Source organism: Cygnus atratus, chromosome 25 (assembly GCF_013377495.2).
Source record: "Cygnus atratus isolate AKBS03 ecotype Queensland, Australia chromosome 25, CAtr_DNAZoo_HiC_assembly, whole genome shotgun sequence".
NCBI lineage: Eukaryota > Metazoa > Chordata > Aves > Anseriformes > Anatidae > Cygnus > Cygnus atratus.
In genome coordinates this window covers 1,493,549-1,519,388 of record NC_066386.1, presented here as the reverse complement: position 1 = coordinate 1,519,388, position 25,840 = coordinate 1,493,549, and the positions used below count along the sequence as shown (strand labels likewise).

The 25,840-nt window shown below is 45.8% G+C and overlaps 1 protein-coding gene across 3 annotated transcripts; it reads left to right on the top strand.

The window, feature by feature from the left end:
• The first annotated feature begins 4,689 nt into the window (after positions 1-4,689).
• On the top strand, positions 4,690-17,710 carry CCR7 (C-C motif chemokine receptor 7). Of its 3 annotated transcripts, XM_035571426.1 has the most exons (3): positions 4,690-4,972; positions 11,700-11,749; positions 13,560-17,710. In XM_035571426.1, exons 1-3 carry the CDS (start codon positions 4,963-4,965, stop codon positions 14,622-14,624), a joined length of 1,125 nt encoding a protein of 374 aa, XP_035427319.1. In that variant the 5' UTR covers positions 4,690-4,962; the 3' UTR covers positions 14,625-17,710. The 3 variants fall into 3 exon arrangements, with proteins under 3 accessions (XP_035427319.1, XP_035427325.1, XP_050571406.1); XM_035571432.1 differs by lacking the exon at positions 11,700-11,749 and having other exon boundaries at positions 4,838-4,972; XM_050715449.1 differs by having other exon boundaries at positions 4,882-12,755.
• Positions 17,711-25,840: the final 8,130 nt, after the last annotated feature.

Here is a 25,840-nt window from a genome sequence, read left to right as displayed (position 1 = left end):
ATTGGAGTGGGAACAAAGTACAGCGAATGCTTGAAACCCCCAGGCATAACCAGTGGTCATGCCCCTTCCCTAGCATCTTCCTATAGTGCCCCAGAGGGTTTTCTTCCTATTTCTTGTCTCTTTGCCTTTTCTCTCCTGTCATTCTTGCATGACCAGTCTCTGTTTCATGTTACTTCAGGCCAGAAGTCTGTTTATTGCAGGCCCCTAAATACAAAAATGGACCTGGTAGTGTGGGCAAGGAAAACGGAGCAGATCTTGCAGGAAGGCACCCAGAAATGACCTACAGGGTTTAGGACCAGCAGCATATAGGGCAGTGACTACCCTACGTTTTCTTTGCACCTCAGCTGCAGCAGCCAGAGGTGTCTGTGCTGCTGACAACTTCACCTCTCCCCTTTTGCTTGTGTCTCTGGGTACTTTTGCCTTGTCACAGCTCAATTCCTTGACTGCAAGGTGAGGAAGTTACTTCAGTGCAAAGCAGATGCCAAACTGGTCAAAATGTTTTTTTTTTTCTTGCGTGGAAAGAAATGCCGCCAACCATGACCTGACGCAGGCGTGAAGAAGGTGAATTCCCAGTGACACCAAGCATGTGCCCTTCCCTCCTGTGGCTGACCAACTGGCAGCAGGGGCAACGGTGTGTCCCTGATACGAGTCTGCCTGCTGTGCAGATTGCTTCCTCTGCTGGGTGGATAAGAATCTGGTAATAACCTCATAGTGAGATTATAATCATGAGATATTTTTTTTTTCAGGGCATCCCCTAAAACCACTCTAAGAACTCCTCTCGGTGATGAATCCCAGCTCGGTACTGCTCTTAATGTCAGGAATTTACTTACAATTTCACTTCTGCTATTTTGTTTGCTTGAAGAACAACTGTGTCAAAGCCCTCCCCAGAGTAAACCTACTGTCTTCAACACATGAACTTTCCCCACATGCCTCATGAACGTCAGCTCAGTTGCTTGAGAGCTGAGAGAGTTGTTTGGGCAGGAGGCAAAACACGAGGTGGGAGATCCCGGGTCTCTTGGTTTTGCACTGCTGGGTGCAGCAGAACAAACAGACGTCAAGGTCCCTACTCAGTGTAAGAGGGATGTTATTGGGAAGTGGGCACTTGAGCAACATTCACCCTTAACTCACCAACTTCTGCCTGGGTGACTCTGGCTCCCTACAGCAATGGGGAGAAACTCTCCTGGTGCTTTAGATCAGCAAAAGAACAGATCAACAGAGCTGAGAGCAGGGGGAGTAAGCTGGTGTATTTTATTCAGTGCACCATGCTGTCTTTTCCCATGGCAGGGTGTGGGGGAAGAGGGACAGGTCAGCAGCTGGCAAGGGGCCTATAATACCTGAATTCAACCTGTAATACTTTGTTTGAGTATGCAAAACCTTTTAATGCTCAGCCTGGAGGTGGACCATAGTAGTGTTGGTTTGCTTACCTGGAATTGCCAGCAGTTCTTGCGCAGCTCCGTGAGCCAGAACGTGAAATACGGTGTGGGTGATATCCTGTGCGGCCACGGGCAGAGCTGGATGAAGCTGGATGGCGTCCCACCTGCTGAGAAATTCTGATGTCACCAAGTCAGGTCTTACTACAATTCGCTTAAAACCAGATTAATGAAAAATACATGAAGGCTTTGAACTGGGGATGTAAAAATGTGCTTCATGCTTTTTTCAGAATGAATTTTGAGTGTTGTAAAAACTTATGAGTTCTGCTTTCTAATACTATGCCCCTGTTACTCTGCACAGACTGTGTGCTGGCCAGACACCATGCTCTGTGAGGCACTGGGGTCCTTTTGGTCTTGAGTTGTTCATATGATGTAGTTAGAGGAGAGACAGCAAGGAGACCAGTTTTATAAACAGGATGTAAGTGTGAAATACAGGAGCTAATATCTCGTGAGATTTCCTTGCAGAAGGAGTTGCAATTTAATGTCAGGTAAATTCAAGGTGATGTTTCAATTCAGCTCAGCAAATTCAATGTTTCGGTTCATGTGGAACCAACCTGAAATGAAATCTCCTTCTGAGCTAATTTCCTGTGGAATTTATTAGGAACTTCATTTTCTTTTGAGAAGTCATACTGATGAACGATTTCAATGTAGTTCTAGTACTGTGACCTGGGTGACAAATTTTATTACTAATTTCCACTTTTTTTCCATCAGAGGTGACAACAGCAATCTAGGTCCTAACATAAGACTGAAAACACCTATCTTTTGATTTTGTTTTTTCTTTTTAAATAGTTAGTTGATCAAATTAATCAAATATAGTTTAACAAATATATTATGGGGAGCAGATAGCACAGTGTGACTATCTGGGCATGGATGAGGGCCTGACCCTGAGAAGTATTACTTTTGTTCAAGCAGAATCACATGTTTGTAAGAAATAGCTCACGGGGTGCACATATTAAAGGGTATATGTCAGAAACAGAGTCACAAAGGCATGAAATAGACTGCAAATATACCCAGTCAAATTAAGCAGAGCTTTAATAAATGCTTTGAGAACTCCCTAGGTACAAAACATGACTGTACAAGAAGATTCAGTGTCATAAAGACATAGCAAGTTGTTTATTTTAAAATTTTCCAGTTCTGTCTTAAAGAAAACAATTTACTCGAACTGGCTCTGACAACACACAACTTAGCACATACTAAAACTTTGAAGCTAATGCCTGGGAATATGCACAGAAAACAAACTGCAAGCCATCTGCCTGCCTCCTTATTGTATTCAATTCGGCTTCAGCCACTGTGGATCAGAAGGCGAGTTTGCTAAGACAGCCTGGTTCCCCTCTCGTGTAGCTGTGTAAGTAGAGTAAATCTAGATGATCGTCTCTATCTTTACACAACCACCACTCCCACAGACAGCACTGAGACTGTTTAAAGGCTTTACACCCACCATTTCTTAGTATTCTGCCTGTACCTGAGAGAAGCCTTTCATCTCTCATCCTTCTTGGCGGAAGTGGTTAGAAGACATAACTCTCAAAAGCAGCGTACCTGCTTGGATAACTGATGAACAAAAGGAAAATAGAGCAATAAATAGTCACAGAGATGTGAAATGCACCTGCCTACAGAGATAAGTCAAAAGCAAGCGTATTGAAAAGCCACTGAAGCATGCTTAGACAGAGCTAAGGAAAGTGCAGGTCACCTTCTGTGAAGCCAAATAAATGTTGCTGGTCTTCAGGTACCTGACCTTGGGCGAGGCTGTGGGGACCCAGCATCCTGCACGGTGTGGAGGGCATGTTAAGGACCCCAGAACAGAATCAGGACCACAGTGGCACTGGCTTCCGAAGAGGGAAACACTGAGAACGTATTTAAGTGAAAGCTGGGGGACTGAACTGCAGAAGGATGTCTGGGTATGTTCAGAGACCACCCGCAGGATCAATTACTTCAGATATATTTAATTTGGGACTGAAAGCTGGGAAGTGGCAGGTTCTGCTTCAAGTTGAAGTAGTTAGTTAAAGGCAAGGCAGTAAATGATCAGTAGTTTTAGGAGCAGACTCAAATTTTTATGTACTCAGATTCTAATCAAGTCCTGTTTTAGCTCTGATTAACCATTACATTATCTTAATATACGTACATCCCACAGTATTTTAAACACAATCTTCAGATCTTGTGGTGCTAAACTATGCTAGAGAAAATCAAATCAGCTCTCCAGAGACTGCCAGAATTCCAGGGGTCATGGTGTTTTAATATTTAGGAGAAGAATCCTTCACTAAACAATTCCAGCTTGGATACTGGCTAAGGGTACCTGCAGAGAGCAGGATTCTGCTGTGGGAAGTTACATGAGCATTAATGCTGAAGTGCTGGTGTTGATGTAACCAATCAATTCACCTAATGCAACTCATCTGCTCCTTGTAATACACATCCTATATAATGATCAGATTATCTTGAAAAGGACAGGCATTCACAAGAGCCAGACACTGGCTGCCCAGCACAGATGCATCTTATGATAGCTACCCAATTACACAATTATTTGTCTGATGTAAACATTATCTCTAGATCAGTCAAGAGGTAACGCAGGTACAATAGGGTTTCCTTTTTCTACTTTTCTGGTTATGCTTCTACCTGTTAGAAGAATCAGTTCCGAGAACAGGCATCCACCTTGGACAGCCACAAACCAAAAGCCACTGATTGATATTGAAGATGATCTGTTTATGAAGAGGAATAGACAAATCAACCCCCTGTCAAGGCAGGGACCAGAACTGCCAGGGCTGTACGCTGAGGTCTGAAACTTCTGCAGTAACGTGATGCTGGGGAAGGCACAGGACAACAAATGTGCAAAACCTTTTTGAGGAAGATGGTGTGTGCTGATACTTAGCAGATGGTAGCGCAAAAACACCAAAAAGCAGAAAGAGGTGGGGAAGTCCACTTGCTTGGGAGCTGTTGATTGTCTAGAAAGGGTGCTGAAAGCATGTGAGAGATGGGAAAAGGGGTGCCTGCTGCTAGCAGTCCTGCATGCTGAGATTTGTTACATGGTAGGTGAGCACCTTCCCTAGGAAGGGTCTAGCAGAGAAGATGGGAACTTCCCCCTTTCCTACAGCATCGAGCTCTGACGGATGATACAGGATCTATTTGGGGGGAGAGAACAATAAAGGAGACTCTTTCCTCTTGTCCACTTACCACAAATTCTCATATTCAAGTGTAAAAGCAGAGTCTGCTTCATTTTACTGAGTTCTCAGTAAAAAGTGTGTGCACATGTGTGCGTGCACAGCCCTCAGCTGGAGGCACTGAGGAAGCACCTGAACACATCAAGTGACTGAAGGGAGCACAACTTTCCTCTGCTGGTGAGAGCTCAAGGAGAAGGAGGAGGGTCTTCTAAATGTCAGTGACAGCAGGGCACGTCACTAGCTTCTTGCAGCGCCGCAGGAAGTATAAAAGGCAGAGCTTCCCAAAGAGGGTCTCTAGCAGGAGCTGCTGCACGCCGAGGCTGCGCTGGGACGTACGATGCTCTCGCTAACCTTGTGACTTCGTTTCTGTTTGAAACAAGACCATGGACAGTGGTGAGTACCCCTTCTGCAGCCTCTGGCTTTGCCTTCAGTCTTAGTAATAAGGACAATGCCCAAATTTTGTGCGCTATGACACATGGATGAAGCACTTTTAACAGAGTAATTAATACAAAAAGTTTTATTCTTCCTCTCGTGTACTATGAACAAAAAAGAACTACTCAAAACTATCTTTTTCACAGGCTCAGCAAACTCAAGTCAATTACTTCAGAAACATTAAAAAAAAAAAAGGCTTGGAGGGAATTTCAAGGGGGCTTCTCTGACCCAAAGCAAGTGAGCTCTTCTCATCATTCCTATCTTTTTTCATGTTCCTTTATATAAAAAGAAACTGCCATCTCCTTGGTAATATTTTAATTCCATGAATAAATTAAGGGATTGAGAGTTTATTCTTGGCTAAACTTGTCCAATCTTAGGCAAACTGTCTATAAATGAATATCTTCACTGCAGCCACAAAACTTTGAACTGCTCTAAAAACTGTGGCTTTGCTGGAGCAGCCCTGAGCTGGGGTACTTGTCAGGTCTGCATTCCAACGCAGTGCTCCATCACCAAGCACACAGAGCAGAGCAATAAGCGAGAAGCATCAGCTCTTTGGCACGTGCCATCCCCATTAGCCCAGGAGGCACAAGACTTGTTTCTGTCTCTTGCAGAAAGTTTTAAACATTTTGTTATTTGTTATTGTCACTTCACATCCAGTGCTCCACAGGCACCGACTTCACAGAGCATGAGTGGGTGGTGGGCTGTAGGAGGCAAACGCACTGTGGGTCAGAGATGTGGAGATGAGATACAAGCTCTTTAAGACTGTATGATTTATTCCTTTTTTTGGTTTTTTTGGCTTTCATATTTGCAAACACTAATTCCAGGGTGAATGAGGGAGGTGCAGGGAAGAGGGACAAATGTAGTAATATCTCATGAGGGCACATTAAACCAGATTAACCAAAATGGGTTTATAACACAACTAATACCTCCCTATGCCAGGCAACGTGGTCAGAGTTGTAATAAGGACGGTGAGGGGAATGGGACGGTAGCCACGGAGTCCATTCCAGTAAAGCCCTATTCCAGATGTGATGAATCGTCCTTTGCCATAATACGGAATGGGAGGGGTCTGCCTTTCTTCTTGGATATTTTCAAATCAAAGCTTTGAATTAATTGGGATGTGAGAGGATTCCCTATGCATTTCAACACTGCAGCAAGCAGTATGAAGGCAGGTGCAGATGTCCTGTGTCAAGCACTGCAGACACAACTAGACAGCCTGTGAATGCTGAGATTTGAGTGCCCAATTCCCTGCATGTGCCTTAGGCTATAGCACAAGAATAAGGAGCATTGGACTCCCCATTTTCTGAAGAAGTTGTGAAATGGAGATGCAGAACTTTAACTCATGCAATATCACAGAGAGAGCTGGCCTCGTACAGTCAGGGAAAATAACCACTTCTGGTATCTTTGTCTGGCGTTTCAGCCCCCAAACTATTCCTCATCTTCCAGGCAGCGATTTCTCCTCTTGGAAGGTCTGCAGTGATCTCTGGATTAAGCAGAGGGGGTTCCACTTGCAGTATCCAAATGTAAAGCAACAAACAGCGCAGCTGGAGCTAAGCCTGTGTTGAGTTAGGTAGGGGAGCTCAGGTCTCTCGACAGTGACGAAACGCAGCTGGGGGGTGCAGTATGCTCCTGCTTGGTGCAAAACAGGGTACTGGGCCCCACAGGATCCGTGAGGCAGGAGCAGGGAATGGGCAGAGGGTGTCTTCTCATGGATGCATCCTCAGAGCTTCTAGCAATCAGTGGTTTAGGAAATTCCTGACCCAGAGGCTGCATACAAACCAATGTGTCATAACCCAACTGGAGCTGTTGGCCATAAATCAGTCTTTGTGATCTCGTTTAAACTTTTGGCCCATGTAACACCATGAAGTTGTGTTGTAGGTTTCCTGTTTAATGGGGGACAGCTGTTAGTCTGACCTTAGTTAATTGGTAAAGGCTATCTATGGCAAAAAAAAAATGAAAAAGGACTAGTGAGAACCTGATAAGAGTATGGCAATTTTCATGCTTCAGGTTTTCTTTCCTACTATTGTGTTTCAAAGGGACGGTCCTAAAGAAATGTTTATCAGCGTTGGAATATGAACAGCATTGCTGTTAGACAGTTGTATAGGAAAGAAGATTGGCTCACCTGATGACTTTTTAAAATTTGCTTATCTCTGTTTATCTTGCCTTTTGATTCACTATTTCCTAAAGGAGGTGGAGACAGATAACCAACTTCTCCAACACAAATGTATGAATGTAGGAAATAGAAGTAGTTCTGTTACGCTCATTTCAGCAGTGAAAATGCTCATCTTTCCTTTGTCAGTTGTGAGAAACACAGGGGAAAGGAGGGGGGAGCAGGCACTGAGCTGTTAACTGCCAAAAGTCATTATATTATTTAAGTATGATTAATTCTTCTCAGAAATATCCGGTTCTTTCCCCAAAAGCCTACCATACTGATGGTGAAGAGGCACCAGAAACTGGTGTATGGGTACAGCTATCAGTAGTGCGTTACTCACTGCCTACACGTGTGCTAAGATACTCGAGACTCAAACTTTTACTTTGCAGTCCTGGCCAACATCAAAAATAAACAACCAGAGCAGGTTTGCTCTGCTTTGTAGTACTCACAAAAGCACTTCTGACTCTTGCTTTTCACTTTGCACATCCCTCAGCATCAACAGAGGCGAGCAGCTGCTTCCCCACAGTTAGAGCCAAATCTGTTCGGGAAGAGCTGACTTGCAGAACAAGAGGGAGTCCCTTGTGCAGCACGAGCCCCAGTGATTCCCACTGCAGGATTGTTTGTCCAGTTTTAAACATCCTACTTGGTTGTGTTTCTGCTCCTCCCTCCACCTCTGGGGAGACTTTCCACCAAATCCTTCTTGCTGTCAGAAGTTCTTCTGCTGTTACTTAGCAATCATTCCCCTTTTTTTCCTAATTCCATGCTTAAATCTCTAATTCTGGGCATATCTGTGGGGATTTGCTGCTACTACTGCTTATTTTATCTTGCTTAAGATTGGCTCCTGATGCTGAAGGAGATTCAGATAAACTGCATGGGATTCATCTGTCCAAACCTACAAGCCCACGCTTCTGCCACAGCATGAAATGAACTGCACCACAACTGCCTTAAAAGCGTTTTCGTTCCCTTTGCTATCAAGGGAACCAAAGCAATTAAGCAGATGCTGATGGCTAGAAGAAAGTAAGATGAATCCCAGTCCTTGTGCTTACTCCATGGACCAAGATTTCCAAATGTGACTTGCTGCTGCCTGATCTCTCCGAGCACTGCCATCAGCAGCTGCACATGTCCATCTGTGAGCGAAGAGGTGCAGACACGGCAGTTTTAAGCAGCTTTCAAAACTGCTGCCACCTTTCATAGGAGCGAGTTGGTGGAAGTCATCTCCTCACCGTTCATCTGACAAAAGCTGTGCTGGGATATTCCCAGAGAGAAGAACCCCTTCCCTCTTTCTCTTGCACTAAGCAGTTCTCCTTTCCACCGTGTTTTCCCAGGATGGGAGCGTGCTTTTGAGAAGTGCAGCAAAGCAGTGCATCACCAGGGCTGGGGGCTTACTCAGGGCTTTACAGCATGCATTGACTCATTAACTGTATTTTTTTTGTTGTTGTCTTTTTGTAACTAAGGTTGTTAGTTCAACTGTTTGCGGGGACTTTTGAGAGGGTTTTTTCTTAATATTTTGAGGAACGAAACTTTACGAAAATACCCGCAGCCGAGAACTGCCAGCGGCAAGAAAAAGTAAAGCTACCTAAAATTGCCCATTTAACGCCAAAGCGGGTCTCGTTTCCTCTCTGCAACCCGTTTGCTTCTGCTCCCCTCTCCCTTCCCCCACCACGCCGGACTCCTAAGAGCACTGCAGCAAGAAGTGAGTTTCGTCCAGTTGACCTGAAACCAGTGACTCAGGGACCCGCTCAACAAAGTAGTGCGGGAGACCACGAGGCTGAACTGCATCACCAGTTGTGCCTCTGCAAATGCGTAAGCTGAGGTGGTGGGACAGAAAGAGAGGAAGAACGGTGCAAGCTCTTTTTTATATTGAAAATAGTTTGACATTTAAGATACCTAAAACAGAAACCGAGGGAAAAAACGATTGTGAAGTTCTTCAAAGGAATGATACTTAGCTGAACTGTTTCAGAATCGTTAGTTGAGTCACTTTGTTATCAGTCCCGTTTCGTTAGACACTTCAAAGTGTGCTTAAAAAACACCTCACTGCTGCTAGGCATTCAGGATTTTTCAGTTTAAGCAGGGGCTGGACTGGCCCTGGGAGGTGAAGGAAGATGCAACAACCAACAGAAGAAAATAGTATTGCACTCGGAGGGCAAGAGCCTGGGGATGGCCATGCTGGTGCATCAGCCTGGCACTAGGAGGCACCGTGGTTGTGCTCTTCGTGTGGAAAAACTGGGCATGGTATGATTTAAGTTGGTGTCCTTCTGTGGGCACTCAGAGTGGCTCTCCTCTGCCTCCTTTTTATACAAATTCTTAGTTAATTAGGAGTTAACTATCTTTGAGGCCTCAGCCCCCGACAAATGGGGTTGACAGTGGCCAGTAGGGGTAACAATCAGTAGACACAGGCAGGCATAAACACAGCCTGCAGGAGTCCCTAGGAAACCAGGCTAATAACACACTGGGACAGATCATTTAGGCTCCAATGGGTGTTTTTTTTTGCAGTGGTCAGGGACCCCATGCCAGTATCCCAGGCGGGGAAGGCAACTACATCTTAGGCTTGCTGTAACGTGCTGGGTAAATTTAAGTGGTTTGGGCTTTTGGTGCGTTTCCTGTGTGTGATACGCAAAAGTTCGATAAGCATCTTTAAGGGAGAGATGGCTACATCAGGTGCTCACTGAAGCTCTTCCTGCAGTCTGGGACTGGTCAGACCGCAAGACATTGGACAGACAGAAACTACACAGACAGAAGCATTTAGCCAGGCCTCCTCCTTTCCCCTCAAGCCTAATCTTGGCCAAGCTACCTTGACTTACTCTCCTCCTGCACTAATGAGGCACTTCTACACGTTTCAGATTCCCCCAGGAGGATTCAGAGGTGAGGGGTCTAGTAACATAACTAAGCACCCAGGAGCACGAGGATAAATGAAGAATTTAAGAGGCGGGGAGGAGGATGACAAGGCACAAACTTCTACGAGGCCTAGTGGGAAGCTCACGTACAGGCCCCAGGGAATGAGAAATACGAGTTTTTGCACATTTCACCCATGTATTGCCTCTCACATGTAATCAAACACCTGCAATCACAGATACTGATGTAACTATTGCTGTTTTATGATGCTTTTATGGTGGGCAGTTACCTGAAGTAGTGGAAATTCATTCTCCTAGTCCAGTTCAGTACCCGAACAAAGGAGCTCTGCAAAAAAACAGCAGGCAGCAATCCAGAACAGAGCTGCGTACAACAGGCTGCTGAACACCAGAAGGGCAAAGGATTCAGTGAAATTTATGAACAAACAGGCTTATCTGTAGGAGGAAGGCATGCTCATTAGAAGAAACAGGCAGCCAAAAGCCAAAGGGATCTCCTGCCTCTGCCCCAGCCTTGCTCAGCACTCCTGGACCAGATCATCCATGGGAAAGCAGGGGTCTGCTGTGAAGGGAACTAGCTGCTGCCGAGAGAGGACATCTTAGCATGAGCAGCACAGGATCACAGAACATCCTGACTTGGAAGGGACTCACAAGGATCATCGAGTCCAGTTCCTGGCTCCACCCAGGACCACACAAAAATCAAACCATTATTTCTGAGCACTGTCCAAACGCCTCTTTAGCTCCGTCAGGCTCGGTGCTGTGACCACTTCTCTGGGGGGAATCAGGAGCACGATGCTCAGAACAGCAGATGCCAACTCTCCTCAAGGAGGGACACGTTCTGCTCAGGCCAGAGCAGAGAGTGAGGGCTTTTTCACAGCTGCCACATCACCTTCTAGCTTGGGCAACTTTCAGTCACAACTGCCTGGGGTAGATGCTGGCATGTGCTTTAAATAGAGAGAAGAGAAAGCTTTCACTGGCCTCTCTGTCTCTGCTAACCACAGCAGGAAGAGCTGTTTGTCTGAGATTGCTCTCACCATTATCACATCTGGCTCTGAATTTAATTTTTTCCCCCAGCTGTCAGCATGCTGCGTCTCCACATCCAAAGGCAGCACAAGCCAGCTCTGACATTTAGACAAGCAATAAATTTCAGCCAGCTTCAGTTATGTATATCCCTGCAGGGAGCCGAGCTTTCCTGTTCTGCAGTCCAGTCACCTCTCTGTCAGGGAACAGCTGGGCCAAATTTATTGCACTCACAGCTGTATGTTTTTACATGTGTCTTGGGTATGCTACACCCTCAGCTCAGATGGCAGCACAGCAGACTGGCTGCTGATTGCGCCTTGCAGAAGCATGAAGCTGGAGGGGGAGGAAACGACAACTGACTGAGGAAAAAAGTCTAAAATACAAATTGTTACACTACGTGTGAGTTAACTGTCTTTTGTTATCAAGCCTTTATAGATGAGACTGGAGGGGCCGGATTTCTGAGACTTAATCTATGCTTGACAGTAACTTGTTATATGACCCTGGGCTATCCTGTTAGCATCTTCATCGCTTTTTTGTTTATGCAGCTGTGGAGAGCTTTGCAGGGTTGAGAATGCCGCAGTCAAGTATGCTACCACTGCTTTTTCAAAACAAGCATCGTGTGGAAATCCCTACTTAAGTGCTGATACTAACACAGTGTCTCCTTCTTCTATAGGTAAACAGTTAAAGGTCACCCTTGTTTTCAGCCTTCCTCTAATTTTTCAGGTAAGATGTTGAAAACAATGTTGTTGAAATCCAGCCGCATTTGTGTTGTGGGTAAAGAGAGATCTCGAAAACTTTGACACGCAAAACAGCAGCCACCCACAGCCTGGAGAGATCCGTAGGGGACAGGGCTGCTCATGATCAGAGCCCAGCACGTTCGGAGGCGGGTGGTGAGAAAGCAGAGAGCATTGCTTAAGCATGAAGAAAAACAAACAAAATAAATGCAGACAAAGAACGAACAGAGACAACTACATAGACCAATTCTAAGGTGGTGTTTTCTGTTAGAACCAGTTTCCATTATTGCAACAACGTGAGCATTTTCAGGAAAGATAAAAATATCACATGAAGAGCACTTGTGAAAAGTCAGCCTGGTGCTCTTTAGAAGTACCTGCTCACAGTGCTGGGCTTTACCTGCTCTAAGTACTGAAGAGCTGACATGCCCAAGGAGGAAGAGTGCAGCTGCCTCGAATGTGACATTCATCTTCTTCTGCCTATTCCTGCTCAGAGTAAATCTGAAGCAGGAAGAAGCCCAAGCACCGAGCTCTGCTGTGACCTGCTCCTGAACCACGGGCCTGGCCCCCAGCACTCACGCTCCTGCAACCACAGGAGCAGCCTCAACCACGCCATGGTCCCCAGCCTGGGCTCTCTGAGAGGCTCAGCAAGGCAGGGAGGGTTTTGCAGCCTGCTTCTTTTCCCTTTCACTTCTGGTGGCATGCCTCCAGATAGCACGCAGGATGTGGTAAAAGCCAAGCCTACCTGAGATGGAGAGTGTGCTGAGATATTCAGTGATAACATGCAGAGGTATCCAGGGGAAACCTTTCATCTCCCTGCAATGGAGAGAAGGTACTGGAGACTAATAAGTCTCAAAAAAAGCAGGGCAGAGATACCACAAGCTCAATCTGCCCTGTAGATTATGTCAGTGTAGGAAGATGAAACGAGAATAATCAGAGCTTAAATCAGGGGCAGGGGCCTGTGAATGAGACACCAGCAACTCGTCCGTGTCAGCACGGTAACAATTTCCTGCTTCACTCGCCGTGTTTCCTCACAGTTTCATTGACGCCTCTATTAATTTAGCAGAAAAAAAAAAACAGCCTAGGGAGGCTCCGGCTTTATCTTCCCACAGAGCCCTTTGTTCACACCACTGGGTTAACTATTTTGCAGGCTCACCCCTAGCTGGGAGGGAGGGAGGAGAAGGCAGGAGGACAAGGAAGCCCATGAGAACACTGGTGCTCACGGTGCCAGGTTGCTGCTGGTTACAAAACCAACAGTTGCACCCCTCTTGTAGCACTTTCACAAGTGAGAAGTGTGTGTGAGCACCAGGAGTATCTCAGATGGGGAAGGGAGGTGAAACTGAACTTAGAGAACACCTAATGAGTAGACTCGGTCAAGAGGAAATTTTGTCCCTGTTGAAAGAACACCAAAGGATGTGTTATTTTTCCTATTTTACCTGACAACCATGTACGTACAGCTGCATTTGGGTCCCGAAACATTCTGGAAAACAGCCACGCATTTGAATGTTCTCAGGTGTTGTTTTGGCTGAGCGCTAACATTTCTCACTGAATTCCCATAACGAGCTCCCAAAAAACCGCAAGCCCTACATACTTACCCAGAAAGCTCTCAGCCATGAGACCCTGCCAACTCAATTCACCAAGGGAACTCCCTGGGACTTCTCTGCTGGCCGTGGCTGGGCACTCCTGCTGCTTTATCAACTGGCATCAGGCCCTCGGCCTGACACCACCCACGGCAGGGCAGCAGCCGTGCACCCACAGTACCTGTCTCAATGCGCATTTTTTCCCCCCTTTCTCTGTTCTAGTTCTGTTCTGGGAACAACGTCACCGATGACTATGACTCCAACACCACCATCGACTACACCATGTTTGAGACCGTGTGTGAGAAGGAAGAAGTCCGTAACTTCCGTGCTGCCTTCCTCCCAGCCATGTACTCCCTCATCTGCTTCACAGGGCTGCTGGGGAACGGGCTGGTCATGGTCACCTACATCTACTTCAAGAGGCTGAAGACCATGACGGACATCTACTTGCTGAACCTGGCCCTGGCAGACATCCTCTTCCTGCTCACCCTCCCGTTTTGGGCCACAAGTGCAGCCACGTACTGGTGTTTTGGGGAATCCGCCTGCAAAGCAGTCTATTGCATCTGCAAAATGAGTTTCTTCAGCGGGATGCTGCTCCTCCTGTCCATCAGCATTGACAGGTACTTTGCCATTGTTCAGGCTGCCTCAGCCCACCGCTTCCGTCCCCAGATGATATTCATTAGCAAGATAACATGCGTTGTAATCTGGCTTCTGGCCTTCATCCTCTCAATCCCTGAGCTGGTTCACAGCGGTGTGAATAACCCAGACAACCATCCCCGCTGCTCCATCATTGCTAACGACCTGCAGACTTTCAACACTGGCATCAAAGTATCCCAAATGGTTTTTGGCTTCTTATTTCCCCTGGTGGTCATGTCTGTCTGCTACCTCATCATTATCAAAACATTACTCCAGGCCCGCAACTTTGAGAAGAACAAAGCCATCAAGGTGATCATTGCCGTGGTTATCGTCTTCATTGTCTTCCAGCTGCCCTACAACGGCGTCATGCTGGCCAAGACCATTTCAGCCTTCAACCATACCACCTCGTGTGAGGAGAGCAAGAAGCTCGACATGGCAGATGATGTGACCTACACACTGGCCTGCTTCCGATGCTGCCTCAATCCCTTCCTCTACGCCTTCATTGGCGTCAAGTTCCGCAACGACCTCTTCAAGCTTCTGAAGGAGCTGGGCTGCCTGAGCCAGAAGCGCCTCTGGCAGCTGTCTGCCTGCCGTGAGAGCAAGAGGTTTTCCTTTGCCATGGAGACAGAGACAACCACCACCTTCTCCCCATGAGGAGAGCTACAGGGAGGCTTTAACCAAGCTGAAGGCTGGCGTGGTTTTGTACACTGCTTCTATTTTGAATTACTGATAGAGGAAGACCTGCCACTACTTTAGGAAAGGCAGCTGTAAGAGGAAAACCAAGGAACCTCCCTGTATTCCCCTCAGTGATCATTGCTATCCAGTACTCCTGTGGATGGAGAGACTTTGATAAAGCTATGACTAACAGTAAAGCAAGGGAAAGGGAGACCAGTGAGTCTTGAATTTATCATGCCATTTCACCTTTATTTTAGTCTTTCCTAGTCTAAATCAGAAATGCTCAAAATAGAACATTTTCCTTAAAAGCAACAAATAGCAAGAGAGACAGACACATGCAACAGAACTGCTTGTTTTAGAGCTGAACTTCCAAGAGCACTGTCCTTGCTTTGAACGTTGCATTTAATAAGACCACCTTTTACTCTCCATAAATACAAAAATGATGCCCATTGCACTGATTCAGCATTCAAGACAAAACAGCACCAAAGGACTCAGCCTCCAAGCATAACACAATATGCAATATAAGCTGTGAAGTGTCCTAGCATGCAACTCTCAGCTCTGCCTTCCCTATGAAAAGTGAGAAATTTGCTTAACTGATACCAAATCCGTATTTGGTACGATATGCATAATTTCAATAGCTATGCATACGATTGTGGCATCTCAAGTTTGTCAGGAAAAGAACAGCCACTTCGCTTTTACCTGTAGCAACGATATCTGGTGTTTCACCTATAAGGAAGGTGCATCCTAAGGAGCACAAGTTATTGCATCCCAACATTGACTTGTATTCTTCAGAAAAGCTGCTTCACTTTAGCAATAAAGCTTCCTTCAGCTTCTGAAAAGACATCCGCCTGCACAAGGGCTGACGCAGGGGTAGCTAGCAAAGTTTAGATTCAAACTTCTTGCACAAAGACAATTTACAAGAACCAAGTAACTGGTGCCTCCCCAGCCACCGAGGGGAGGGTACAAACTTGAACTAAGAAACAGATACTTCTGCACCAATCCAGACAGGTACTCAAAACATTATTTTTTACCACCTAGACATTCAGCCTGTCCAAATGTCATCCTTACTACTGACATGATGAGCAAGTCTTTACTCACATCGTTGATATTAAAGCATGTGTTTTGGCAGACTGGTGCAGGAATGCTCAGCATTTTACAGATTCTAGCCCAGGACAAGTTTGTATCCGTTTCTTAAGGCAAGACTTAAATTCAGGATACAGTTGTGCCCATGGTCCAACCACTGCTATTTGCCAGTATCTGAAGCTCACTTATATCTAGCTTTATCAGCTCCTGTGGACGCAGTCTGCTGATTTTCACATACGTGTGGGGGCTTTCTGTGCTGTTGCTTGCTGACCTCAAGAGATAAAAAACACAAATGTGGGTTTTCTTCTCCCTTCCCAACCAGTGTGTCTTTCTAGAAGGACTTTTGCAGCTGTCTTTTTACAAGTCAGATACGTATTTCACTTATAAGCTACTGAAAATGTGTTTTGCATTCATACTGTCACTTCTAATAAAGAAGCCATTGACTGCAGTTTGATTTAATGCAAAGGACAGTCACAGCATTGAAGATTACTGCCAGGGTCATGTACTTGAAAGGAACATGGCAGCTGAACAACAGATTATTGTCATGTAAAACAAGACCTTGAAAAGAAACCCTGAATGTTACGCCAGTTGATGCATTTACTAGAAGAATGAAGATTCCTACTGACAGATGAATACCCTGGGAACCGCTGTTACAGGACATCTGGCGATCCTCAACATCCTCAACTGGGGAGGAGTTGCTGCAATTGTTTGTGCATCTGTTATTGACTAGCACACTCTAATCCCCATAGCACACAGCTCTCCCAAGAGCCAGACATCAATGGCAAAAGGTCTTGGCCATGAACTGCTCTTGGTGCTGGGCAGGAACCTAACTCAGTGGACATACCATGCTCACCTTCCAGAGCAGCAGTTGAACAGTTTTGATTTGGGAAACCTGTAAGGCACATTCCAGTGGACATACAGAGTCATGCAGAGCAAAATATATGCCTACTAAACAGACACACTTCTTTCAATACTACTCATGGAACCATTAGGAGACATGCAGGGAACTTTCTGGATCATAGGTCAAAAACCAGAGATTTTGTTCTAGAGAAACAAGAATAAAATCAACCTTCAAAGAGAGAATTCAATTAGCTGGTTTTGAGATAACGCTGCCATTTATACAGCTGTCTGCCGATCATTAAAGAAATTCTCCTTCCTAAGCCCTTTGGCTCAGGGGTGTGGGATTTCGCCATGAGCTCAGATTCATTCTGCTCCGAGTTACCTATGTTGAGTGACAATCCCATCCAGTTGTTTCAAGCATTTTCTTTTATAATGGCCATGTAATACATATGATGAGTGCTGCTTCTCTGTCATATAAAAGGGGAGGGTTAAGACTGACACACTGAATAGTCTTTTGTTCTTGTTTTTCCCCTCTAGTCCTTGCACAGACAAGGCCCTTGGCTAATAAGAAGTTTGCCAGAGTAAGGAATAACTGTAATACAGAGTCTTTTTAGTTTTCTTCATCAGTAACAGTATACTCTTGATGTGTATTCATATATGTAAAGCTGCTTTTCATAAAAAAAGATAATATGTACATGAATGTACCCTGAAAATACACTGCTTTAACCGAACCTTTTTATAAAAAATACACTCACCTAAATTATTCTAGCAAGGAAAACTGTTCCAACAGAAAATGCAATTGTACCCGTCTCCTGTTTAATAAAAGCCATTCCCCTTCTACATGCTGAGAATTTTCTAGGTTTTTGTCAACCAGATGTATTCTAAATAGGAAAACGTGCAGCTGCCTTTACAAGAATGAGAAACTAAAGCAGCATCTGGGACAGCTGCATCTGGTGCCTCCTCAACAAGACAGCAGTGACTTCAGAGTGCATGGCTCATCTTAAAGTTTAACAGAGAGAATAAGTCTGCCACTTGATGAAACATATTAACATTGACCTAAGATCCTAACTTGAGATTCTCTACTAATGTCTGAAAACTGACTGTATTTTGCTACTTGTGGAAAATAAATTATAACGATTTTGAAAATACCTTTGGTTTTTCCCTTGTATTTCCTGCACAGGATGTACCTTGTGTGTATCGTAACAGTTCATATCATATCCTTCTGATCCTGCCAAGAGCTGTTTGTTGATCACCCTAGCTTCAAATCAGTACTGCCCTACAGTACTGCCCTACAGAAAAAAAAAAAGTGTGAAACATTCTAATTTAAAAAAAAATTGGTTTTCCTAATCATACAGTAAACAGGTCACCAACAGATTTAGTAGTGGTGTTCATCTTTATTTTTACTCTCAACTTAATTGCCTTAATACTGCCCCAGTACTGGATATACCTGATGTCTACATACATGATAAGCTCTCATAATCTAACATTTTACCATTCACTTTTAATTTAAAAGGTCAGTAATGAAGACACCACATTATTGTGCAAATTGCTCACAGGGGAGGCAGTAACCACAGCTTAAAAACCTACGTACAAGGGCATAGTAGCAACTGACTCACTAGTTGCGATGAGCAGCCCATCTAACCCATCTCCGCATCTCAAACAGGCCGATGCTGCATGATAAACGCACACAGACCGTTTCTTCCCGACCTCCCCAGCTGATATAGCCCCCAACATACACACGGATGGCCATTATCCTTTACAAAACTGTCTTATAATTGCAACCTTGGAATTAAAGAGAACAGAAAACGAACCTCAGAGAAAACCAGAAGATGTGACAAACGTCTAGCTTAACGTTTGAGTGCCAAAAGCAAGGATCATTTCTGCTCTCACTATACAATGCACATCTCTCATGGTTTCTTTCTAGAGAGAAAGTATTAGGCTAGTTTCAGCATCTGGTCCAGAGGTTCAAGTAGTGATAAGAGGCATCTCAAGACCACTGCACCGCAACACCACTCTAGATAATAGGTCTAAACCCAAGGCTCCTTAAATAAACATCAGGTCTTGCTCACCACAACTAGGTCAGAAGGCTCCACTGCTCTGGAATCCAGGGAACTCATCTGCACGAGAGACACAGCCTGCTGAAGCAGGAGCTCTGAACCAGACCACACAAACCATGAAACAGGACTAGAGTTTTACAGAATGCTGCCACACTTATAACAACTCCCTAAGCTTCTCAAAAGCGACTATAAATCAGATTTCTAAACAGGAAAGCTCCTGAATTTTAAGAAAGCAGATTACAGCTTACAACCCTGATTTAAATCAGTAAGACTCAGCCCACCAGGCAAGCACCCAACATCACACCTTAAACCATAAAATGTCCCAGCCAAACCAGGCAGAATGTGTTCTGCACAGAAAAAGTACGTTTCCAGGATGGATTTAACCCATTTCAGTATCTTTCACCAGCAAGACAGACAAAGAAACTCTTCACTGTGGACTAGGACCAACCTCAGTCTGAAATCTTTACAAAGTCAATTAAAAAAGCCTTGTCCTCGTTACAGAAGGGGGCCATGGTCTGCACTAACCTATCTCAAAAAGTCCCACAGAGTCGTGTGGACTCCAGGTGGTTCCTCTGACACCTTCCTGCCCCACATAAAGCATCGCTGCTAATCATTTCTCCTTTCTTGCCAGTTCTTTGACACTTTTTTTTTCCACTTGCTGGAGAATGAACTGATGAACACGATGGTGAAGGGGAACATTCTCCAGGCATAGCTGTGGTTGCTGATGTGCCACCTGGGTAGCTGCAGGAGGGAAGTACTCGTAACCCTAAGAAAGAATGAGCTGAGGCAAACAAACCCTAAAAATAATGCACGTGGGTGATGAGGAAGGGTGGCGGCACTCTGCAACAATGAGGGTAGCTGAGGGTGGGCTATAGTTTCCTCTCCCCACATCTTCTTTTATATGGAAAAATAAATCAAGCTCCTGTTCTCAGGGTGGAGGTGTCAGTTCTCAGGGGAGAACTTTTTTCATGGCCAACGATTTTTCCCCCCCAGGTGTCCCCCCACCCACCGAGGCATCAATCCTCCCTCCCCAAGGCAGCCAGCGATGGGTTCCCTTTCTACACCAGGGTATTTCTCCCTTGCAAGCTGAGCCATCATGGGATGGTTCTGGGGGAACTGAAATCAGCTGAGGTCTCAGCTGCCCCTTGTTCGTACCATCACAAGCAGCTTCGTGACCTCCAAGTGGGTAAATCCTGAGGAGACTGAAAAGCAATGACTTTTCATGGATTAAATCAAGGCAGGACCACCTCAGAGCCTACTGTTGAGCAGCTGGCATAGGGGGGAAAAATAACTAGATAAACAGCATCACAACCCAATGCCAGACCACCTTACTACAGCTCCTGGCATGGTGAGAGCATGCTTTGGAGGGCTGGAGAAGAGAATTATCATTTTACACAATGAACTCTCTAGCACTGGATGTGAAAGCCCGTAAAAACAAAAGGCACACAATGGGATGGGACCTTAACAGGGTTTTGGTTTTTTTCTTACACACTCCCCGAAACTGTCAGCTTATTCCTTGTGGTGACCTGTGTTAGTAGCCGAATGCACCAAACCAAAGGACAAGAATGAGAAAGGTGTAAGAAGATGAAAAGAAGGAGGTGGCTGACTAGAGAAATAAAGATTACCTAGCAGTATTTGCTCTCTGCCAAGCCTTTTCCTGCTTGAATGCCCAAACCTCCAGACTGGCACTGAGCAATTCAACTCCAAGGAAATACAACCAAGGTAGCTTCCATTTTTTGCATGTTTCCAGTAGTGCTACAGCAAGGGGAGGGGACTTTTGGGTCTGATCCAATGGTCAAAACTTTGGGCAAGAGCTAGGAAATGTAGGTCCTATCCCTGGCTCTGCTACTCAGTGATGTGAGTCAGTCCTGTTCCTCTTCCCTGAGCACTGAAGCAGAGATGGTAACGTCACTTTGCCGAAGCAGCAATAGGAGAACCTAGCTCTATTACTACTGCCACAGATAGGAGCCTTCCCACTCTCTTCTTGAAACAGAAAAGCAGTCCCAACACGTTCAGGTTTTGCAGAAACTGCAAGTTTTCAAGTGCGCACATGCAGGGTTGTGAGTAGCGGGCTAGCCTAGCTAGCCTATTTTCAAACCGTACGGGAAGTTAGTTTTCACTTTCACCTTCCTGTAAGACCCCAGTCCTTCACAGAGCTGAGACTATTACCTGAGCAGGGAGTGAAATCTTGGTAGCGAACACCACCTCTCATTGCCACGGCTCGTTACAAAAACCTTATTCAGGTCTTGGCAAGTACAGAGGCTTTTGGTTCACCTCTACCACATGCGTGGCAGGTTCAGAGCCAATCTAGGCATGATCTCACGTATTTGTCATTGCTGAACCCATGCAAATCTTCAGCCTGCAGGAACTGAAACTCTAACTTCCCTTCTGCTGCTTTGTTTTTTTTAATTCAATTGTCTAAAATAAGATAGCGAGCAGATATTTACTTTCCTTTCTTTACTGACAAGCCCTGTTGCACAAAACCCTAATTTCTGAGAGATTAAACGCTTGACTGGGAAACTTCTGTGACTGATGACCAACTCTAATGCCTAAAATCATCCTGCAAGCAAAGAAAAGCCCAAATCATCTCCAGTGCCATAAATAGGCCAAGAAGCATTCCAGGATTCAAAGTCTGCACACACCATCCTTTATCGAAACCAGAGCTTCTCCCACGTATTCTCACTCTTTTTCTTTAACATGGTCTAAAATGCACCGAAAGCAACAGAAACGTTCATGAAAAGTCTGCATTACCCTGGGAGCGGGCGTGCATTTTTCATGGTACGCAGCATGAGAGAAGAGGCAAAATCCCAGTGGATATATACATGCAAGCAAGCGTACTTCTGAAAAAGCACAGGAAAGAGAAGCTACTTACTGTGTTTTTCCCTAGGTGCTGACAGTTTCTTTGGCTTTGCAGCCAGAGCAGATGGATTTTGTATGTCTGTTAAGGCTTGAAGAATCCTAAAACTGCTGCAGAAGCCCTGGGTAGCGACAGGGCCATGACAAATTCACTGACCTCAGCAGTCTGTGCCTGTCCTGGAGGTCACACAGCAGCATAAGCATCAAGAGCTGTGCTCCTCTGGGACAACATCCTAATTTGTACCACTCTAACCGACAATGCCAAGTGGCCAAGTGCTTCCAGAAACAGAAAAAAGCTTTTAAAAAAGGCTCTTAACCTGCCACGTAATAAAAAACAAAATCTTCACAAGTGACTCACGAATCAAAGCACCTTTTCCAAAGACTCCTTCAAGCCTCCATTTCCAAGAAACGCGAGTGCTTTTACATGTTTCACACACCCAGCAAAGGCAACCCATTTCCTACCCAACCGTCTGAAAATGAAGGTGCTGAGTTGGACATAGAAAAATCTCTGTCTGATCAACTTATCACTGGTTACTTCCTCAGATTTCGATCCTGCGGGCCTTGAGCGGTCTAGAAATTAAAGTTAGGCATTCTGGTTTACCAACTTTAATTACAAGGAAAGTCAATGTGCCCATACCCCACCGAAAATGGTGACCGGTGGCTGCAGAGGCCTCCTGCGCTCCCCAGTTCCTTTATGTAAGTAGCAGGTAGTCAGCACAACCCGAGACTTCTGCAGTACCCACACCACTTTGCATCTTATTATCAGGGAATCAGCCATCTACATGCGAACGTTAATGTGGAAGGAGGTGTGAACACACACACGTGTTCAGGTTTGCATGTCTCCCAGCAGAACTGGTTTCAGATTCCGGGGGCTATGGCAGCAAAATTCAACACCCCGCTACATCTCGCTGCCAGAGTTGCACAAATAAAAGCTTATGTTTTGAGGGGAGAGTTGACTGATTCCCTTGGCGATAACATGTTTCTTCTTCTAACTTTTGGCCACACCAAGCAGTGAGAAAGAATCTCTACCCCTGTGCCAGGGCGGGGAGGGGGAGAAGGAAAAACAAGTCTCTTTCTGGATGACTAACGCAGCCAGCAGCTCTTGCCACTCTGCTCTCAGCCCTGCTCTTCAACGGGGAGTTGCACAAGGCTCCTTTGAAGAGGTTAACACCTTCTCAGTCGATTCTCTTCTGCATTGCCAGAGGGTCACAGGTAGCTGTAATGCTTGTGCTCAAACTTGACAACCTGACCGCACACGGAGGTGAGCTTCAGCAAGAGTCACAGAGCTGTACTCCAACAGACACAGCTCCCACCAGGTGCAAGGTGGCAAATAACCAGATCTTTACAAAATTCATCAAAATGTCTTCACTGCCAGCAGCTCCTGGTGGGACCCCACACCCTTGTATGAGTGAGCAATCCCTCGCTGCCTGGACCAGCTAACAGAGCCGCGAGGTGTGCTGTCGGAGACCTGGAGGCTGTTTTAAAGCACGCTGCAGGTAACAAACACCAGAGGAGGTCTCCGAGCCATCAGAAGCAAGACCTGAAGTGCTGTCAGAGCCTGCCTCCCCATCCTGTTTGGGGTACAACACGGGCTGCAGCTGTTGGACGTGCACCCGCCTGCTGCTGGAGGAGGCGGTGGAGCACGGCCCGTCATCTTGCAGCCCTGTCACACGGCTCTGCTGCCATGCACGACACCTCCAGCAGCAGAGCCACCTCTGCTCCTACCCGAGGGTGGTGAGACAATGCACCAGCAAGGCGTCGGTGCTGCAGAAAAGCTGCCCTACTCCGGCATTTTAGGGCTTCTCGTACACGCCTGCCCCAGAGACCTGTTCCTGAGCCACGGTGGGAAGCAGGAGGCGAACTGGGATGTGGTCTGAGCCAACACATCCCAAAGCGGACAGGTCCCAGCACCACAGCAGTAACGTCTCCCTGGGGAGGTTGTGTCTCTGTCCCATGGGATCGCGGCCTAGCCAGCCTGCTAGGCGCAGTCAGACCGTGGCATGTCTCGGATGTGTCGCATGTGAGGAACACCACACCTTCCCACCAGCCACACAAAATGCTTCTGGTGGGAAAGGTGCAGGGAGAAGTGGAAAAAGAGGGGAGCCTGGACGTGTCCGGGACACGTGATGGCTCTAACGACTGGCCATGCTTTACATATCTGATACAGCACCCTGGAAAGAAGGGAGGAATCTCCTTGCCAAGCAGTAACAGTGATCTTCAGCTTGGAAATTAATTCCCCTTATAATCAGTAACACAAAAGGAGTCTTTCCTTACAAGGCTTTTCCCCCTGCACATGAAGTTTGTCAGGCACAGCACATGCCCTGAAACACACTGAACTGAAGCATCAGTGACCAGCAACCAAGACGAAAACAATTCCTTCTCCTTCCCGCAAGGGGAAGCTATCTGAAGAGAAAAAGTACAGATTATATGCAAAGTCAGGTAACAGAAGACACTCTGACAACCTCCCCAGGCACTAGAAGATAACCTCTGGAAAACCATGACAGCACAGCCGGGCTCCAAGTGACCCACAGCACACACAGAGCAAGTCCACAGGTCACAGTCGGCTTCTGGTTTTGGTCACCATACAGTTGGGGTATCTGTCTCAGCTCCCTGTCAGTAAGCTGTGATTTATTTATATTTTTTAAAAAAAGACTGCATGGACATTATCTCCTCCACAACCCTCTCTCCAAGTTGCTCCTCTCTCCTCTTCCAGTCACCCAGCAAATGAAAAAGCGTGCTCTTCTTGGAAGAGGGTTTCCAGCCAAACCTCTGATCCCTGTGCGAAGGTGTGAGTAAATCAGCCAGCAAAGACAACCAGCGAGAGCTGACTCTTTGAAAGATGCTGCCACCGTGTGGGAAAGGCTGAGAAACGAATGCTCCATCACAGCCAGCACCATGTCTCTGCTGTCAGACTGCTCCCAAGGCAGCCAGGGACTCCTGGAGAAAAAGCTCAGGAAAAGTTATCCTCTGAAACAAAAGTGGGGCTTCAAACAGTACTAGGGAAATCACATCGGAGTCCTCTGTGGGTAGCCAGGCTAAAAATTTTAGCTTGGTTTAAATTAAATATACTGGAAGTGCTTTTAAAATGGCCCTGATTAACTCTCAGTCAGACTGCACGTCTTTTCTACACGATTTCAATAATCCTCTTTCAATTCTGTGCTCCCTCATCTCACCTGTGGAGAGCTCAACTTCTTTTCTGTTATCACATGTGGCTCCAAAACCTGCACTTTGGCAGCAGCCCTTTGAAAACCAGTTGCCTTGAACGTAACAGCAACTTCTACAAACTCCCACAATCAGCCAAACCCCTTGAGCCCTGCGCTGCTCCCACATCCATTATGAAATTCAGCTTCAGCTTCTGAGCTCTCGTAGATGACCCAAGGAGTACAAGCTGTCATTTAAGCCAAGACCTCACCTGATGACTCAAAGAGCTAGTTGTTTTTACGCAGCAGCTGAGAACAAACTTATCGGGGCATAAATTTCACGGCATTAAGAAAGCCACAGCGGCAGAAGTTAGAACAGAAATTTCTGCATCAGATGGTGCGCGTGTTAACTGCTAGTGAGTTTCCAGTTTCCCTAAAATCCCGCCATCTTAACAGATTGTTGGGTTTATGTTACAGACAAATTTCAGTATTTTTCAGCAAAAACGCATGTGAAAGCTTACAGAGTTAGGCTGTTTCTTACATAGTGGGGAATATTCTTATTTCAGACACTGGTGACTAAACCCCTTAAACACTGCTTCCATGAAGCCTACACTTCCAATTAGCATGGGACACGATTTACCTTTGTATGCTATTTTTTAATATGGCCTGATATGGGGGCAATTGCTACTTTCAACACGTTTAAAAACCCCTCCATCCCAAAAATTTCCTGTGCTCAAAACCAGAAGAGGCCCTGCGATACGCCATCCTTCTCATCCATGCCATCCACGGCTGTGGAGGGACTCCACCATCCAAAAAACCAGAAGGGTGCATTGCAAGGCTCTAAAACATAGCTCACTACCTCCATTTCATCTTCAAACGTGCTTATTGCAAACTGAAACCTTCCTGGCTCCATGTGGGTTGGCCCTGGTAGTGCCTCTTTCCCCTGTCTGCATAGAAAATCAGTCCTTTCTTTGTGGCTTTCTGCAGAAGTTAAATGAACAAAAACAACTAAGATTGCTCCACCTATGCAGCTGGCTTTTACCTGAAAGGGATACAGCCCACAGTCCACACTCCACCCACAAAAACCTTAAAGAAATAAACATACAGTGACATAAAATCTGTTATCAAGGAAAGTTTCTCCACACCCCCATACAAAAACACTTGAGTATTTTGTTCTCCGAGATGCTGCCAACCTCCTCCCCACGCAAACCAGAACGGG

Excerpts from the sequence above, each read along its gene's own strand:
- CCR7 (XM_035571426.1), top strand. Across the intron at positions 11,750-13,559 it reads GCCTTCCTCTAATTTTTCAG|TTCTGTTCTGGGAACAACGT; the intron begins GTAAGATGTTGA and ends TCTCTGTTCTAG.